The sequence below is a fragment of the Hevea brasiliensis genome, unplaced genomic scaffold (genome assembly GCF_030052815.1).
Source record: "Hevea brasiliensis isolate MT/VB/25A 57/8 unplaced genomic scaffold, ASM3005281v1 Scaf174, whole genome shotgun sequence".
Taxonomy (NCBI): Eukaryota; Viridiplantae; Streptophyta; class Magnoliopsida; order Malpighiales; family Euphorbiaceae; genus Hevea; species Hevea brasiliensis.
The window spans coordinates 123,183-142,196 of NW_026614667.1; the positions used below are offsets into that span (position 1 = coordinate 123,183).

General features: G+C 33.2%; 2 protein-coding genes across 2 annotated transcripts; both read right to left on the reverse strand.

Moving 5' to 3' along the window:
• Positions 1-902: 902 nt before the first annotated feature.
• On the reverse strand, positions 903-3,745 carry LOC110648938 (uncharacterized). The gene is made up of 4 exons (XM_021803315.2): positions 3,581-3,745; positions 2,396-2,552; positions 1,922-2,215; positions 903-1,699 (listed from the first exon to the last, which is right to left on the reverse strand). Exons 2-4 carry the CDS (start codon positions 2,528-2,530, stop codon positions 1,076-1,078), a joined length of 1,053 nt encoding a protein of 350 aa, XP_021659007.2. The 5' UTR covers positions 2,531-2,552; positions 3,581-3,745; the 3' UTR covers positions 903-1,075.
• Positions 3,746-6,065: 2,320 nt separating this feature from the next.
• LOC110648936 (uncharacterized) lies at positions 6,066-17,201 on the reverse strand. The gene is made up of 12 exons (XM_021803311.2): positions 17,150-17,201; positions 15,873-16,319; positions 15,697-15,785; positions 14,945-15,053; positions 12,970-13,037; positions 11,893-11,970; positions 11,689-11,753; positions 11,158-11,224; positions 10,881-11,063; positions 7,217-7,273; positions 7,041-7,136; positions 6,066-6,428 (listed from the first exon to the last, which is right to left on the reverse strand). The coding sequence occupies exons 2-12, from the start codon at positions 16,312-16,314 to the stop codon at positions 6,267-6,269; spliced, it is 1,416 nt and encodes a 471-aa protein (XP_021659003.2). The 5' UTR covers positions 16,315-16,319; positions 17,150-17,201; the 3' UTR covers positions 6,066-6,266.
• Positions 17,202-19,014: the final 1,813 nt, after the last annotated feature.

Below are 19,014 nucleotides of genomic sequence, written 5' to 3' on the forward strand. Positions count from 1 at the left end.
AGATGCGATAAAAAGAGGTCCGAGAGGACTTTTGAAGTGGGGACTGGTTTACCTTAAGTTGCACTCTGCACAAACATCGTGGCTCTAAGAAAGAATTTCAAGCTAGCAAGAAGGTTCTATGGTCCATTCCGTAGAGGCTAAAGTGGGTTCTCTGCTTATAAATTGAAGTTACCTCCCACAACATCCATTCATCCTGTTTTTCATGTGTCACTTTTAAAGAGAAAAGTAGGTGAAGGTAATGTTGTAGTCTAAGATCTTCCCACTTTTCAGGATGACATGATTGTGGTAGCTCCTGAGAGGGTGTTGAAGACAAGAATCAGAACTAGGCAACAAAGAAAGAGTCCTTCAAGGCCTCATTAAATGGCTTCATTTGCTCGAGGAGGAAGCTACATGGGAAGATCACTTTTATACAAAGCCAATTTCTGACTTCAAATCTTCTTGGGGACAAGAAGATTGTCTTGGGGTATTGTTACAGATTATAGAAGGAAGAAGAGAAATAATAATGTTAGGCGTAATAATCTAGTAGAGAATGTTTTGGAGGGAAATGTTGAGAATTGAAATTCGTCACGATTAAGGAAGAACTGAACTGTCACGCTTAATCAACTCGTCACGATTAAGGAAAATCAACTGGTCACAAGGTTGTGTATCTGCTCTATAAAAGGAAAGATCCTCATCTGTATTCATTCATTCCATTAATGAATCAATAACAGACTTTCTCTCTGATTCTACTCTTTTCTTTTCTCATCTAAATCTAAATTCTCTTCTCATCTATTTCTATTCTCTAAATCTGTTTTCAATCTTGCATTCAGAGGATGAATTAGGGTTGAACCCTAACACAGCCATCCATTAAATAAAAGATAAGAATGCCACCAGAAAAGCTAGATTTTTCCATCAATAACAGATTCTTCAAACAAATCACTCTTTTTCTCCATAGCCTTTATTCCTTCAATTGCCAAAATCTGGTTCTTACAGTAAAGGAGACAACAATCATGGGAAACAAACGTGCGTGCAAACAAAGAATTACAATCTTTAGAATCCAAGTAATGTTGGATCTGTAAGTGCCAAGAGAAAAACATCAGCAAAATACATCTGCTGATGAAGAATTCCCAGCAACGTGAAGTGAAACTGGATACTCCACCAGATTTCCGCAATGTCCTCCTTTAACAGAAACAATTTGCAACTGACTTGAACCACTAATTGGAGTTTCTGCAAGAGACATTTTCTTTGCAGCTACTGCCTTCAGCCGGTATCGCTCTGCTCTAGATCCAATAACCTGTCCGAGTACAGAAGCTGCAATGGTAAATGCCATGGCTGACTTTGGCATCAACACAGATTTCCTAAGCATTGCTATGAATGGGACTGCTGCATGGACAGCTGCAAACCATGATGCTGAAAATTTTTGGGTGTGTTCCCTCCATATTCCTAAAGGGACATTCACAGCCATGCCCAACATCCCAATCACAAGTACTTTGGCAGGCAGGGGTTGAGGCCGAAGGTTCTTAGCAAATGCAGTCCGTGCTATAGCTGCTCGGGCTGCAACCACAACAGGTGGGCACCTGAATTTCACGCCTGGTGGGGGCTGGAAAACTTTTGCAACAAGCGGCAAGACATTGCTAACTGCACGATATGACTTTGCAATAGGGCAATTTCCGGTTTGCAACCACTCATTGCTTGATGCCTCATGATTTGGCTGTTCTCCCTGAAAAATATCATTAAAAGCAGTCAAGAGATCAATTCAGACATAATATAAAAGATTTTTTTTTTTAAGTTTCAAGATATAAACATGTCTCAAATGCTTTAACACTCTTTAAGTCTGATCTATCAAATATATTTAAGAACCTTCAGGGATGCTAAATTACATATCAATGTACAGTAAAAGAAATAATCGCCACTCATAAGCAAGAAATTAACAATACTTTACCTGTGAAGATGGCTTCTTTTTGGATGATTTGGAGTTCATCTCTTCATTCTTCCACTTCTTTGAAAATGAGTCAAAGCTAAAGGGTCCCCCAGGTCCAAAGGATGAGAGACTGATGGTAGCTGCCTTTGCAGCTAACGGATTGAACTCAGGAAGGGTTGGTCGGGAGTCTTCTTTCTCAGAACTTGAGAATGATCTTTCAGAAAGTGGGACAACTCCATCATGTCCATGGAATAGCCTGAATGCCATATCAAAATTTGGACCATCTTCAAAAATTGGACCTCTGCCTTTGCGGATCTGGCAAAAAGAATTTAAAAAATCAGAAGTGACCTAATTTCAATTAGCCAATGTTAATTAAATACGGAAATGGGTCAAGTCAGCAAATGCGAAAATGAGACGAAAATAAAATGGCAATGAATGAGAAACATACAGAAAATCATACACTTCAGCACAACTATGTAAAAATATATAACTTACAGGCATTGGAAAAGGCATGGACGAGGAGAAGGAGAAATTAGTGGGCTCATTAATGTTTCTCAAAAAGGGACACCTAAGAATGTCATGCTGAGAAGGCACAGATTCATCATTTAGGCCTCTGAAGAAGAAGTCCATCTTTATCAGGAAGCAAGTTTGCCTGCACAGATAGCTCATAATGTTATACATATGAAATCCAAAATGCCAAGTGGGAAGCCAAAATTTCTACCCATTGATCAACAAAATCATGCTATGGTAAAAATCAGCAGTTATTGGGCCAAAAGTAAGGATGAAAATCTTAAGAGTCAAAGTAGAAGACAATATACATAAAAGTCAAAACAAGCCTAGCTCATATATACCAAAAACAGTTAAAGCTTAAAATGTTAAAGATTAAATATCTTGTGACTTGATAGAAGAGTGCCACAGGAACTCAAAACTGATGTCGGCAACAGTTCAAAGATTGTTTCAGGAGATTTTCAAGGATTTGATAAGTAATAAGGAGAAAGCGCATCTTAAGATCTGGGAACATCAAGCCAGATGTTGGAAGCGCAAAGAAGAAGAAAATAAATTAAATTCAACGCTGCTTCACAAACAGCAGCTGTTAGTAGCGTTTGGAGATTATTTGAGGACTTTCCAACGGAAGATCTCTGTAATTGATCAAGAATTAGACAGCACAATCCCACAGAAAGTTCAAAATTTTTCAGGTGATTGGTAATTCATTCCTCCATTGAGATATCTACAAAATCAAAACTAATTCCAAAAACTAAAGTTCAGCAGAGATATATGTTACAAAGAACTGAAACATTTCCAGAAGCCATTAAACGATTACTGTAATTCATAGAGCTTGACCTCACAAGAAATGCAAAAACTCATTTCAATTCGAAAACCCAATATCAAATCGCAACCATAAAACCATCGATCCACCAAGTCAAAAACTTCCAAATCAATAAATCCAATCTTTTCCCTTAAACAATAAGATACCGTCAAAAAAAATTCAGTATGAATACAGCGCAGATCATGATCATAATAACTAAAACAGCAAACACTAAGCTAAAAAAATGGCAAAACAAAGATCCAAAACTGAAAGCAATCACATTTCTGGCGCACAAACAAAAAACAAGAAATCCAAAGAAATTGGGAAAGAATTTGGGAGAATGAAAGAAACCCAAAAGCATAATCACAACATACCTGCTTCTGCAGTGAAAATCAAGAGGAGAAAGGCAAGAATTGAGAGGAAAGTGTCAATGGAGAGAAGCAAATAATTGGAGGAAGAGGAAGGAATCAAAAGAAGTTAGGTGAGAATGAAGAAAACGAGGGAGAGATGGTACTTGTTTATTCATTTCGGTAGAGAGATATAGTAAACGACGCCGTGCTTAGCACACGCCAATTGAAGTGTGCGTAAAAGTCAATAGATGGAATGGAAGGAGTGGTTCGGGGCGCGTGGCTTTGGTCAGACGTGATAATTGCGCGCATGAATTCTTCTTTTATAGTATATATATATATATATATATATATATATATATATATATATGTATTGTTGATATTTGTTATATTGTGGTTTGTTGACCAAATTTTAATTTTTAGGAAAGAGGTGCAATGCAGCATAACAATGCCCTTTTCTTTTGAAATTTTAATAATAATGGTGAAAATTTTCAATAAATCAAAATATTTTTTTTTATTGACAAAAATATTTTTTAAGTCGTTTACAATTACACATAGAGTAGCTCTTATCAATTTAGTTAATCCATTTAAATTACTCCTGATAATTATTATATAATCAAATAAGTTTTTGTGAATTTAGTTAATCCATTGAAATTATTTACGATTATTCTTGAGTTAAAATGTCAAAAATTTAGGTTAAATAAATATAATCTCTATCACATGACTTATATGTGATAGATGAATGTTTAGTTGATATTCATTTTTATTATATAATCTAAAAATTAAACTCTATACTTTTCTCTCTCTCTCTCCAACTTAATTCTATCAATAAAAGATAGATAATTGAAAATTATGGATTATTATCATTCAGCATATCTAATGTTGAATGCCCTATACTAGATGTAGAAGAGGAGTTTTAGGTACTACATGACTCGGTGATATTGGGCATGCTAGACTTACATTTAGCAGAGTACACATAGCATCAAATGGGATTGTAAAAGTAAATTTTTAATTCATTAGCATTTAAACAAATCAATTAATTTGATAAGTACTTATTTAATTATAATAATAATTTTCATAAGCTTAAAAGGATAAACTGAATTAATAAGTGTTTATTTAACTTTAAAAGTAATTATCAAAAACTTAAAAAGATTAATTAAATTAATAATAACTTATTCAACTCTAAAAATAATTATCGGAATTTAAAACGGCTTTTTAACTTTTTCATTCTAATTTTGATTTATAATTTTTTTTTCTCTTTCTTAATAATGACGTGTATTGTAATGCATTATTTTCTTTTAGAAAATTATAATAATTTAAAGATTTTTTATTATTATATTATTTTAATTATAATTATTTAATATTTTTAATGACATATTATTTTAATTTTTTTTTTAATAATACCATGGTAATATAAAATCCCAATTCCTTGTTTGTTCCACTATGGATTAAAGCCTATTTTTCAAATTTTATTCACGTTTGCCTATCAAACCCAAAGTTCTGATTAAGCCAACAAGCCTTGCTTTAATCACAAATCTGACCACTCCTGCATATTGGCCTTAGCAGATGATCATCAAATCTGACTACACCTGCATATAATCTTGCTTTTTTAAAATACCCATTCAACAACCCATCATCCAAATCCCTCCAACTAAAGATTACCTTCGTGGGATTTCCTTCCTCTTGGCTCAAAAGCCTATTGGTTGAAGGTCGACAATGGGGCAATGAGGCCCTTGCCCCACCGCCCCACTTAAATTCCAATGAAAATATATCATATTTTTGTTATTGCTCCTGCTTAAAAAGAAAGCTTTGCTCCTATGGTCCATTACTCATTATTTATATTTAATTAAACCTAGTAAATTAATAGTTAAATATGAATTCTGAACCACTATCACTTATGCATCATGGTGCTTATGTTTTTACCCCTGAAATTATATCCTGAATCTCTTCCTGCTCTGAGTCAGGAATTTCTTCTTTCATTAGATGAAGTTTTCTCATGAATTGCACAAAGGTAGGGCCACCGGTTTAGTTCCGGTTCAAACCAGCCTAAAACCAGAATTGTGAATCCCCAAGGTTTCGATCCAGTTCAATTTCAGTTCCACTTCAATCTGACTCAAATCCAACAAATTTTAATTTTTAAATGAAAAAAAGGTCATTCAATCCCAAGCTGTCAGATTCAGTTCCTATTTAATTCTGGTTCGAGTCAAAGATAAGTTGGACCAATTTCAGTTCAGCTCTGGTCCAATTTAAACCGGTCCACTTCCAGTTTTAAAACCGGCCCTTGGCCAGGTCTAGAGCAAAATATCACTTCCATATCGAGATCATGTACTTGCTATGACAGCATAAGCCGGTTTTACGGACTCTGTGCAACTACATTTCTTTCAGTGACTTTCAAAAAGCCAAATTAGACTCGCTTCCAAATGGTTTTTCAATTCCAATGCATCAAAGCACCCAAATGTTCAATAAGTAACCTTAGCTTCCAATCAGAGATGAGTAAAAGTAGAAGCTAGAGTGGTACAATTCAATTACCATAACCGAATGATTATTTTGGGTCAAGGACGAAAAAGAAAAGGAGTATTTTTTCCGGAGAAGTATAAAATTATGCTCGTAGAGTAACATTTGATCCCTGTGAATTTCCTTGGCAAGCTGATTAAGTGGAAACAAAGTATGAAACATAATTTGAAGCAATACTGACAAAATCCTTCATTGCTATTCATACATGCTTAATCTCAGTGATCTTGGATGGTTGAACTGCATCATGGGCGTTGCCCCCATTAGAATTCTGCTTCCTTTCTGCCTGAAGTGATCGGCACAATGATTCCAACTTCTCTTTTTGATTCTTGGTTTTCTCCAGTTGCATCTTCAACTTCTCACGCTGTCCAAAGTAAAAGAAAATGAGTGCCTTAATTTTAAGGTAATAAAAAGCGCATGCCAATGGACGTTGGAGAAAGTATCTAACGTTGTGGAGCTCATAAACTGGTATTAAGAAAGATTTCTCAGTAACATGTATATAATGTAAGCATGTATGTGTATATGTATATCATATTCAGATGTTATAATATAATTTAGCTAGGCCAGATTTAATTTGGATAAAAGAATCTCTCACAAGTGTAGCTTATATTCAACGGCAACAATGGAGTCAAAAGGGAGCCAAAAGCTTTATATAAATTGAAGATGGGTTGCACAACTGAACAGCTTATGCAGCATAAAGCATAGTAAGCTGTTGGAAAAATTATTTTCTAACATGAGAGCAAAGGCGTTGCATTGCTTGGGCGTTTGGACCACAGTACATTTTTTCTTCTTTACTTTTTTTTCTTCCCCTCTTTCTCATACAAGAGAAGAGTACGAGGGGGGCTCAAAACCAGATCTCTACACAAAATTCCACCTCTAAAAACCATAAAGCTAGGCCCAGGTCAGGCGGCCAGCACTCATTATTAATTGGGAATTACTCGGTTTATGAAAAAAGAAAAATGCATGCGAGACGTACCTCCTCAACAAGTTCTATGAGAGTAACATCTGATTTCTCAGATTTGCTCTTCAAGAAAACATTTTCCTTCTTCAGTTCCTTGATTGATTTTGCCATCTAATATGTACAAATATAACAATTAGAAAGGACTTTTTTGAGAATATATGGGTAATTCTGAAGATGAAAGCAAATGTAACCTTCTCAATCTCTTGCTTAAATGTTTCAAAAACCTCATTGCTCTTTAACAATGCCTCCTGCAACACCATGTTAGAACTTTAGACCTATCAACTATATGTCAATATGGCAGTATAGATGGACAGCATAAGCTCAAGGACTCTGATGATAGTACTGCAAGAAATGATTGCCAAAGACACCAACTTTATCAAAAGAATGTAACTGGATTGTGAAGAAGAATCAATTACTTTATCTGGAGAAAGTCCAGAACTAAAATATGATTTTTCATGAAATGATGATGTTACATAACAGAGTTCCCAAGACCCAAAAACCTGCAGAAAAAGAAAGAAAGGGAAGAAGAACAGAGGGAGAAGCAGAACAGAGAGAGAATATCGAGGAAGAAGGGAGGAGGGAGAGAGAGAAAGAGAGAAGGAATTGTTGTCTTATTGAATTTGACTGCCCCCAATCAGTTACAATTTATAAAGAAAATAACTCACAAATCAAAGAAAACAAAATTTAAAGTGATTCAACGTAAACCTACACCACAAACAAATCTTCTATTACGAAAAAAATAATTACAAACACTACATATTTTTTACTCACAGATCACTCAAACCCAATTACACCCCAGAAGCCTCACACAACCTTTTCTCTCACTAATTTTTCACATCACAAAAAAGGTACTACAAATGGAGAATTCATCTCCTTTATATAGCCATATAAAAGTCGCCTTACAACGTGAATTTGCTGACTATAAATAGCTAACTATTAGCTATTGACCAAGTATCAACTTTAGAAAATCCCACATTTATCAACTTTCTTTGACTTAAAGCACCAATATTGACCAAGTAAATTACAACTTGGTTATAATTGTACTTTCTTCAATGTTAAGAATTCAATTTACCAATAATTAAGAATTCAATTTACCAATAATAAATCTCCACCGTAACTTGAATTCTCTTGCCCTTTAGTCCTCTATCACATAGAAGTAATCTTTACAATTTTTGCAAAAGTTAATTTCCACTTGGGTAATTCTTGTCTCTTAATTGCGGACGTTGACCTTTGTCTCAACTTGTATTCTTCCAATAAATGTACTTCTTCCAGTTTTTTACAAGTGTATTGAATGTAACTCTTCTACTGACAGTAGGAGCATTCTTTCTGTATAGTCTACTCATATTTTTGAGCTCAATCTATTATTCTTTTTATAATTGTTTCCACGTGAATTGCTTCTATCACAACTAGAACTATCAACAAAAATTCTATCTTTATTGCTACTATTGGGCATTTTCAACTTCTTATCATCCAAAATTACTGCAGTTAGAGATCACCTTAATGTCTGATGTTTGAAAAATTCAGAATAGAGGAATGTACAGATGTTAGAGATCATCTTAATGTCTTCAAAAAATTAATTACCCAATATGCCCGCATTAGTGTGAAGGCATATGATGAAGATAAAGCCCTCTTGCTTCTAAACTCTCTCCCACAATCTTACAAAAGCCTAGTGACAACCCTAACAGTCTAGAAGGATACGCTAAAGGTGAAAGAAGTTACTGCAGTAATTTTGAATAATGAGAAGTTCAAAATGCCCAGTAGTAGCAATGAAAGTAGAGCTTTTGTTACTAGTTCTAGCCGTGATAGAAACAATTTACATGAAAACTATTATAGAAAAAATAGTAAATCAGAATCAAGACCACAAGTAGACTGTGCAGAGAAAAAATGCTACTACTGGCATCAGAAGGGCCACATTCAACACAATTATAAAAAGATGAAGGAAGACCTTGTAGAGTTCAAAAATTAAACAAGAGCTGCGGAAAAGAAGGGTCAGCTGCAACTACAATTACAATTGATGATGATGTTGAATGTGATGTTTTGAATATGGATGATAATGAGGAAAAAGCAAATGATTCATTACGAGACGACTAGCTAATGAATTCTGCTTGCTCATTTCATATTTGCTCTAAAGAGCAATTCGATGTACTTGAAGAAAAGAAAGAAGAAGTGGAAAAAGTTACTGCAATAATTTTGGATGATGAGAAATTCAAAATGCCTAGTGGTAGCAATGAAGGTAGAGCTTTTGCTATTAGTTCTACTCGTAATAGAACTAATTCACATGGAAATTATTATAGAAAAAATAGTAGATCAGGCTCAAGACTACAAGTAGATTGCGCAGAGAAAGAATGTTACTACTATCATCAGAAGGACCACATTCAATATCATTGTAGAAAAATGAAGGAATACCTTGTAGAGTTCAAAAAATTCACAAGAAAAGCCATGAAAAAGAAGAGACGGCCATAATTGCAATTACAATTACAATTGATGATGATGTTGAATGTGATGTTTTGAATGTGGATGATAATGAAGAAAAGGCAAAGGATCCATTGCGAGATGAGTGGTTAATAGATTCTGCTTGCCCATTCCATATTTGCTCTAATAAGGAGTGATTTGATATGATTGAAGAAAATAAAGGAGAACAAGTAAAGCTAGCCAATGGTAACAAAGCGGAAGTCGAAGGTATTACCAGAGCGAAGATAGAACTGCATGGTGATCATGTAAAGATATTTGATAGAATAAGATATATTCCTAAAATTGAAAGAAATTTTAATTTCCTTCAGTAAACTAGATTCTTTGAGTTATGGGTGTTCCATGCATTGCGGAGTCATGAAAATTGGCCGAGGTGCTCTCGTAATCATGAAGACATTGATTGGAAAAATGCAAGTTGAGGCAAATGGCAACATTAACAATCAAGAGTGCAAAGAATTACCTGCAAAATTAACTTTACGTAAATTGTGAAGATTAATTCTATTTGATGGAGAGGATTAAAGTGCAAGAGAAATTAAGTTAAGATGGAGATTTGTTATTGGTAACTTGAATTATTACTATTGAAGAAAGTACAACTATAACCAAGTTGTAGTTTACGTAGTCAATATTGGTGGCTTAAGTTAAAGAAAGTGGCTACATGTGGGATATTCTAAAGCATTTTATAATGCTAGCTAATAGCCAGCTATTTATAATAGGCAAATTCAAGTTGTAAGCTGACTTTTACATGGCTACATAAAGGATATGAATTCTCCATTTGTAGTACCCTTTTTGTGATATGAAAAATTAGTAAGAGAAAGAAGGGTGTGTGAGACTGAGAATTTGTGAGGCTTTTGGGGTGTAATTGGGTTTGAGTGGTTTGTGAGTGAAGAAAATATTTAGTGTTTGCAATTATTTTTCTCAAAATAAAATATTTATTTGTGGAGTAGGTTTACACCGAACCACTTTAAACTAATAACAATTTGTTACATAATAGGGTTCCCAAGAGCCAAACCTACAGAAGAAGAAGAAGAAGAAAGAAAGGAAGGACAGAGGTAGAAGCAGAATAGAGAGAGAATATGTCAAGGAAGAAGGAAGGATGAAGAGAGAGAAGGAATTGTTGTATTATTGAATTCTTGACAGCCCCTAATCAGTTACAATGCTCCCTATTTATATAATATATTCTCCCATAAATCCTACTTATACAATATATTCTCCTATACATTCGCACTGCTCCTATTCTCCTTATTATCATAAAAGATGACTCTTGACATCAAGCAAGTAACAACTACTACTATTAATATACTGCACACGAAACTAAAAGTCCACACTCAACAATCCAAGGTTAGCTTCAAAACAACAATAACATGGTTCGTTATACATAAAGTTGACCTGGAATTGTTGGAATTTTTCTCCATCAGCTGTCAACTGCCAGCGCAAATTCTTTTCTGTCACCAATAATTGTGCCACCTGTTCAGCATACACTTTCATGTGAGACTGCTCCTGGATCAATTTCTCTTCATGTTGCTTGATCTTCAAATCAGCAAGCTGAAGTTCCAGTGTTTTCTGTTTTAACTGTGCATTCAAATTCCAAACCATCAGGTGAATTATAACTCGAAAGTTCACAGAACCAATAAGTTCATATTCAAGTAAATCATAAACTATTTACCTTCTGTGCATATTGTTGTTCAGAAAGAGCATACTGATCAGCTAGTTGTTTCAGCTTATTTCTTAACCTAAGCAAGAAGAACCACATGGATTACCGTGATAGTGAGAACAATTGTACATTTTACAAACATAATAAAACAGAAATGATATTTGACTCTTCTATGCTAAGCAAAAATTCAGAAAACTGATTTTGCAGATTTAGATTGAACAAGCTCAAAGCAAAGAATGAAAAAATTCCAGATAAATCCAAGAAATGGATTGAAGTGCTGTTGAACTTGAATTTGCACATGGGAACTCAGATGAAATGATTTCTATTTGATTATAGATCAAGAAGCCAAATGATGCGCTGAAGGAAAATCCAGTAATGATCTTAAATATCAAAGGATGGGGACAAATAAACTCAGGTCTATGCAGAGTCTACAAAGTCACTGTGTAAATACTTCTTTGATGTAAAATACTTTCAACAAACACTGCTTGATATTTGTTACTCTCTCAGGACAAAAAAAAAAAAAAGAAGTTTACTTCATCTTACATCTCATTCTCCTTCAACTGTGAGAAACATTCCTCTTTCTGTTCCTCTAACTTGTTGCTCACATCCTACAATAGAAAGGTATTAATGAGTCAATGATCTGAATTGCATCTGACAATTTTTGTATGCCACATAGTTTTGATAATAAGCACAGATACTTTACTGAGTAAGACAAACAAAGGGCAGTGGGGAGATTGGGAATCAAACCTTGATTGCATCTTGGAACTTAGCAGATAAATCTAATCTCAAATTTTGCCCCTCTGTTGACACCCTTTTGCATTCTCCCTGTCAAATTATCAGAGTCCATCAGTTTCATACTTAAATAGAAACAGGGCAAGCTCCTAAAAATGGTAGAAATACTGGTATTGGATAGTGCAAATGCATTAAAATAATTACTCCAGGTCTTCAATGAATTGAAACAATTACAGAAACCAATATTGGATCACATAATTGCACTTTTCAAAGAAAGTAAGTACTAAAATCTCTTAAGCTGAAATTTTGATTCAAATTGTTACAAATGGCATTAAATCAACTTTCAAGCGCTATGCATGTTTTCATTTAAGTGACCAAAAATGTCACTGACCTCCCTCTCTAGGCAAATTCTTAAGAAGTTATAATTAAAGTGCAAAAATATTTCCTTGAAACAACATAAGCAATGTCACCGGGTATGGTTGGGCCAACCCGTTACTTAGTTAAATATAATGAGATATACCATCATACACCTATGAAAACCTTCAACATAAAGACGTAGGCTTTGAATAAAGGTCATGTTCGCATATCATCAACTTAAAAGAGTTTCTAGTTAGAGTTTGAACAAGTAGTTGGAGTGATGCAATTTTTATGATGTGACCTTTTGGTTTTTAATGTCAAGGATGTTTTGGTCACTTTAGTTCTGGGATTTGGGAATACTGTTTGGTAAGCAAGGCTAAGCCATGACATGAATGAAGACTATTCAATTTTTTTAGGTCTTGAGAGATATAACTAATATGCAACTGCCAGAGGTATTCTTTAAATCCACTAACAATGGCAGGGTGTTCATTCTACATTCAAACAATAGACCATTGACAATATCAATTAGCTAAACAATAAATCCCAACATAATGGAAAAATATTTGGACAAAAAAGTTAATGCCCTTTAAAAAATATGTTTTGCATGGTCAAAATGCCAACGCCAACTCACAACCATTGCCAAGAAATATACGAGACATAAACATCTAAAACAAATATCAACTTGATAATACAATCATCTAATTCAGATGCAGATTTTAGAAAGAAAAACTATACCATTAACATTTTATTCTGGCGCTGTAACTCTCTGCAGAGTGACTCAAGTTTATCGCGAACGGCAATTGCTGCAAAAACCACAAAGGAAAAAGGTACTTGGAGAGTAAGACACATGTCACACATCTAACTCCACAATTGTATCTTACAAGCATTCTTCTTAGCAATCTCTATGAATGAATATGCTTAAGAAATGTTTTAGTACTTCAATGTTATTTTTTCTTCAAGATCCCCTAAAATCTGAAGAAAAAAAAATAACATTACATTAGAATATTGATATTTCCTATTGAATAGGTTACCATCTAGATAAGGCAACGGCCAATGTGTTAGAAAAATAATGCACACAAACCATACACAGATTAGAATAAAAATGTTGAAAGATAAAAGAAAAACAAAAAATGAATTTTACATGTTTCAGCAATGTGTCTACAGAAGCTACCTGCAATTTTCCACTATGAAGAAGATATTACAAACACCCATATATAGAGCATAGTTTTCCTTTTCATAATACAAATAAGGGAAACTAATACTCCATTTGTTTCACAAAAAATAACTTGTATACGGAAAGTTTTTTATGGAAATTGTTTTTCTAAAAAAAAGTTTTCCATCAAAATATTTTTCATTGTTTGGTTGCAATGTTAAACTAATGATATGGGTTTATGTCATGCATGTATAAGTGTTTTCGCTTTTTAATAAGATTGTTAAAGTCCAAAAAATGAACAGAGGAATGACTTAGTTTTCTTTTTAACCAGAAAAATATTCTCCGTTAACCAATTTCCTGAGTGCCTCAAACACTAAAAAGTGCGAATATTTTCCGCAAAACAAATGAAGTCTAATTTAAAAAAAAAAAAAAAAAGAAAAGAGAAAAATCATCATAATTAGAACCGCCAACCTATCTCATTGGGCCTAAAAAACGTTGGATGTTCCGTGCTTGGGGGATTTCACATCCAGAGGAGTGGACCACCTCCATGTGAAATCCCCTTTTTGTGAGGGCTTTTACTACCTTTATTTGAATAAGAACCACAATCTCAACACAATGAAATTCATCTCACAGCACCAACCTGAAGGGAAAAGTGTATTACTTATAACCATAAACAAAACTTTCCAAAATTACCTTTACCAAAATATTCAAATGCTTGGCTGGATATTTTGCAACTCCTTATATTACTAACCCAAATGGTGCTCCAAATAACATCAGATTGGGACCATGCGACAGCAAAGGCAATGCCATTTTTTACCCATACAAGCCACTCCTACCATACCTCCAAGCTTGACTAATTAACTATCTTCACTTACCCCAAAATCGCGCAATCTTGAAAAAGCAAAGCCAATAAAGGAAAAGGCACACATAATATGATGATTTATCATAAATCAAAGGCAAAAGTGAGCAAGTTAGAGGAAAATGATTTTAATGATCCATATACATTTACCACTGGATTTGTACAAGAGTCTTTCTTTAGAGAAAACAAACAACAAAATTAAAATGCTAAGGATATTATGTAACCATATGTATAAAATTTGAATGATTCGAGAAGACATAATATCCTGCTTTTCAGAGAAAGAATCATCAGAGTCCAAATATAGCATCAATTAATGCAAATATCCAAGAAATAGCCTAGGCAATGTTCTAAATTTCAGATATAACCATTACATAGTACATAGCAAATAGCAAATCTAGAAGACAAATGAAAATCAATTTTTACATGTAATACCCATGTAAAAATAAATTGTTTATTAGGGTCATTTCTTAATATTTTTTATGCAAAAAAACCTTCCATTACAGTATAGTCTCGCTATACGGTCGTGTAAATATGAAGAAACTTCTAAAATTTTCACAACTATTATAATTAGAACAAAAGGATAACCACCATATCCAAATCACTAATATTAAAATTTTAAATTTTTTAGCTGTAAACATTTGTTGTTCATCAATCACACAGAAGTAACTGTCAGATGTCATGAAAAATACTAAACTCACCAGCATCTCTTTCTGCAAGAACTTGTTGATACTTCAAAGTGAACTCTAGAAACTCCTTTTCTGATTTAAATGACCGTTTTGCATTCTTACGTTTGGCTTCAGTGGTTTCCTGAGGCAATAAATAGAATCCAATGAACACAAGCATCTTTGTAAAATAAGCAAATCAAGGAAACAAAAATGAAAAAATTAAGAAACCTCATAGTGATGTGTTAGCAATATTGTCAATCTCAAATAAAAAGAAGACACCTTGAGTAAACAATATCTTCAAAAAAAGTTCAATAATCTCCAAATGATGGTTTCTGTGCATCCATATCTAATGAAAACATGAATGCTCAATTACTTAAAATGTGCTTGTTCTATGATGCCACTATTGCAATGTCACAATTTGCAATGCACATCTAGGTTTATAAGAAATTAATGATTTTCTAATAGGGCACATGATACTAGCCACAAATCTTTTCATGTGACAAGACTATATATAATGAAAATGACACAGAAATAAAAATTTTTGCCAATGCAGAGAGTATCTGTTTGAAGTTCATTGAAATGCAATTTGACTTCAAGTTCAAATACAGAAAGATAACAGAACTCCACAATATCCGCTAATTAAATGAACAGGACACAACTGAACGACCAAATGCACAATCCTGGCATAGATGATAAAATATTCTCTAGCTAAAGAGAAACAAAAATATGGGGAGAAAACCCTATTTAGTGTCCTACAATAAATTAAGCCACATAATAGTACTAACTAGTTTTCTGCCTTTCTGCAATTCAATGCCCTCCGATGAAGATATTTCGTTTGCATCTATAGCTTGGGTGCCTGAATCTCCTTTAATGGCTGCAAAACCCAACATATCTAACATCAGAAACTCAATGAAAAGATGAGAATGAGAAAGGAAAATCCATCAGAAGAGAAGATCATTACAGCTCTCTGAACTTTGACAATTCCCTTGAACATGTTCTTTTGCCTCACTGCATTCAGGTACCCCAATTGAATCCTCATAAACTAAATTAGCTGAATTGAGCATGGCCATTGTACCTTCTGCCTGATCCACAAGGGCCTTATCAGGCAACTCTTCTGATTGATCTGAAGCATCAAATCCATCTATTTCAGATAATGGAATGGGAAGCGGTCTCAGTTTTCCTGTCTTCTCATTGCTCTCCTGGTTTGATCCATTTGCTACTACACTTGTTATTCTTTCATTTGAATGATCAATTTCTGATATACTATCCTCATTGCAATCAGTCAGAGGCTTCTCTTGCTCCAAAGTTGGGGTTGGAGGAGCCAGAAGTTCATTGGAGCTGTCAACAAAGCCATCTGGCAATGAATCCACTTCAGGAAGCTGATTTGCATCTACATTCTCCATTTCAGCTACAGTTATGCATGGACATTTTGAATATCAACATATATTAATATTGGCCTTTTCTGGTCATCACAGAAATTGCAAAAATGCATATCTAAGGCCATGTTCAGTTCTTTTTTTTTTTTAAAAAAAAAGAACTAGGCGTAAAACACATTTCACAATATTCCTAAAATTCAATGAAAATTTTAAAAAAACTAGACGTTAAAATCATATGCTATCAACCAAAACACAAAAACAAGTCATCGCCACAAAAAGAACGCAGATTTATGAGAAATTAAGAAATATAAATTAAAAATCAGTTGAAATTCCCCACAAAATGACAAAGAAATTGCAATATTTTATTCTTGTCTCGACATGCAATTTTTCCATTACCAAATATAATTAACCTTAGTCCTGACCTATAAGAAACTGTTGTTTCAAGCTAGAACTGCAAACAAACGAGCCACACGACATAAATCGAAACGTCAATGCAACCTCATTCTCGATGAATCATCAATTTTACGCCGGAGAGTCGGGGAAATCAAGTACCCAAATAACAAAATACAAACCAGAAGCCCAGTTTGCAACTTAGGATTGCTATTTGACTAAGAAGCATTTGCTAACTCGAAAAGGAGACATCTTTCTTCTCTATTTTGTTGAGGGGATGAAGGGGTGAACAAATCAGCTAAACCTTAGTAATCAAAACACTAAGTGCACAATTCCGTTTCATTTCTGCATTTTCTCAGCAAGCAAACAGGGAGGACATGCATAGAGCCAGTGATTATTGAGAAACACATACCTTGAGGAATAGAGATTAATATGCAAGCATAATAAAGGGAAAAGCAGATCAAGAACTTACCATGTAAGAGACAAAATCCAATCTAGAAATTTGAGAGAGAGAGAGCGAGAGAGAGAGAGATGAATAATTTTAGAGGAAGCCTCAAAGTACAAGAGTTGATGAAGAAGGGAACGAGAAACTTTGGGAAGGAGGAGTTGTTGTCACTTAGCAGAGCTGGGTTTTCACTGCTTTATACTCTCTATGTGTTGTTTGGCTGCCTGTCTGCGTCTGATTGGGGATATTTTGGATTTCAGAAAAATTAGCAATTTTTCTTTAAAAAAAATTATATATACATTTATTTTATTATTTGAATATTTGTAAAAATATTAATTATTTTTATTTTTCGTATTTATTATTTTTAATTATTATAACTAATAAATAGTGAAAATTATATTTTTTTATTAATAAATTTTTATAGACCTAACAATTTTTTTTTCATTTTACATTTATATTTTAATTTCAAAATAAATAGGTTAAAGCCAAAATCAGAGCTAGCTTTAAACCAAAGGCGGCCATAGACCTCGCTCCCAAACAAGAACTCTAAGAGAGACATTAGTACTTCCCTTTAGTTTCCTTCAGTAATCTTTGTTTCTTTGGAAAATTGTATGCTGCATTTTAATAATTAACTATTTAATTTTTTTATTTTGAAAAATATATTATTTAATTTTTATATATTATTTTCATTAACTAATTAATTACTTCATTAAATTTTTCATTAATTAAATATCTAATATTAGCCAAATTACTATTTAATTTATTTATTTCAATAAAAATAATTATTTAATTTTTATATTTTAAAAAAGTACATTAAATTATTTTCTACAATTTAGATCCGTTAACTCTTAATCTCTTCTATTATTTTTTATTTTACTCAAATTGTCTTAACCCTCTCCTCTTTATCTCTTTTTTATCCATCCTTATTTCTCTTTCCTTATATTTCTTCCTTTATACATCCATTATAGAAATTGATACAAGCTATACAATTAAAAAGGTTAGTCAATTCCCCAACATTTCTAAGTAATCAAAGAGATAATTTAAGGAAATTATTTTTCAATAGAGAAAATATAAAAATGAAGCCAAAAAATTGAATAAAAATATTTAAACAATTAAAAAATGTAAATTTGGATTTAGTCTCTACATAATGAAATTTTCATTTTCATCTAGAAAATATGTTTTTCAAATATAGGAACTAACAATTTAATTTCATTAAAATAAATGAATTAAATAATAGTATTTTTCAAAATTCAATAACTAATTAATTAATTTAACTAAAATAAAGAGAAAAAATAGCAGTTTGGCTTGCATGAACTAACAGAAAATTTAATGGAGTGACTAAATAGTCTAACAGAAATAAAATACAATGATTAAATAGAGTGTTTTTTTAAATATAGGGACCAAATAGTTAATTTTATTAAAATACATGATCAAATAGTTAGTTTCGTTAAAATATAAGGACTAAATAATAATTATTTCCCTTTTTTTCTTAAGTTTAGCCTTTTTCTCCCTTTCACTTTAGTGGCCTTCCTTAGGCAGGGAAACGTCACCCTTCCTTGGCCTAGTGAGTGGGTCCCTTATAGTATGTTTAGATGAGGGTAAAAGAGGGGTAAGTGAGTTATGTACCCTATTTGGAAATGAGTAAATTAACATAAGGTAAAAGTAAGTAAGGGTAAAGATTAACCTCCTTATCCTGCAAATATCATCCTTTAAATCTTGATTTTTCTTACATCCAAAAAGGGAGGTGAGAGTTACGACTAAACTTTATTTAAACAACCCTTAAGTCTAACATTCATTCATCTCTTCTCAAACATAAAATATATATATAATACCTCTTTTTACCTTTTCATTAATTCACTCTTTCCTAAACATGAAAATCTTTTTATTATAAC

Excerpts from the sequence above, each read along its gene's own strand:
- LOC110648938 (XM_021803315.2), bottom strand. The coding sequence starts at position 2,530 with ATGGACTTCTTCTTCAGAGGCCTAAATGATGAATCTGTGCCTTCTCAG. Across the intron at positions 2,216-2,395 it reads CCATGCCTTTTCCAATGCCT|ATCCGCAAAGGCAGAGGTCC; the intron begins GTAAGTTATATA and ends TCTTTTTGCCAG. Across the intron at positions 1,700-1,921 it reads AAAAGAAGCCATCTTCACAG|GGAGAACAGCCAAATCATGA; the intron begins GTAAAGTATTGT and ends GATATTTTTCAG.
- LOC110648936 (XM_021803311.2), bottom strand. The coding sequence starts at position 16,314 with ATGGAGAATGTAGATGCAAATCAGCTTCCTGAAGTGGATTCATTGCCA. Across the intron at positions 15,786-15,872 it reads TTGTCAAAGTTCAGAGAGCT|CCATTAAAGGAGATTCAGGC; the intron begins GTAATGATCTTC and ends TGGGTTTTGCAG. Across the intron at positions 15,054-15,696 it reads TGCAGAAAGGCAGAAAACTA|GAAACCACTGAAGCCAAACG; the intron begins GTTAGTACTATT and ends TTATTGCCTCAG.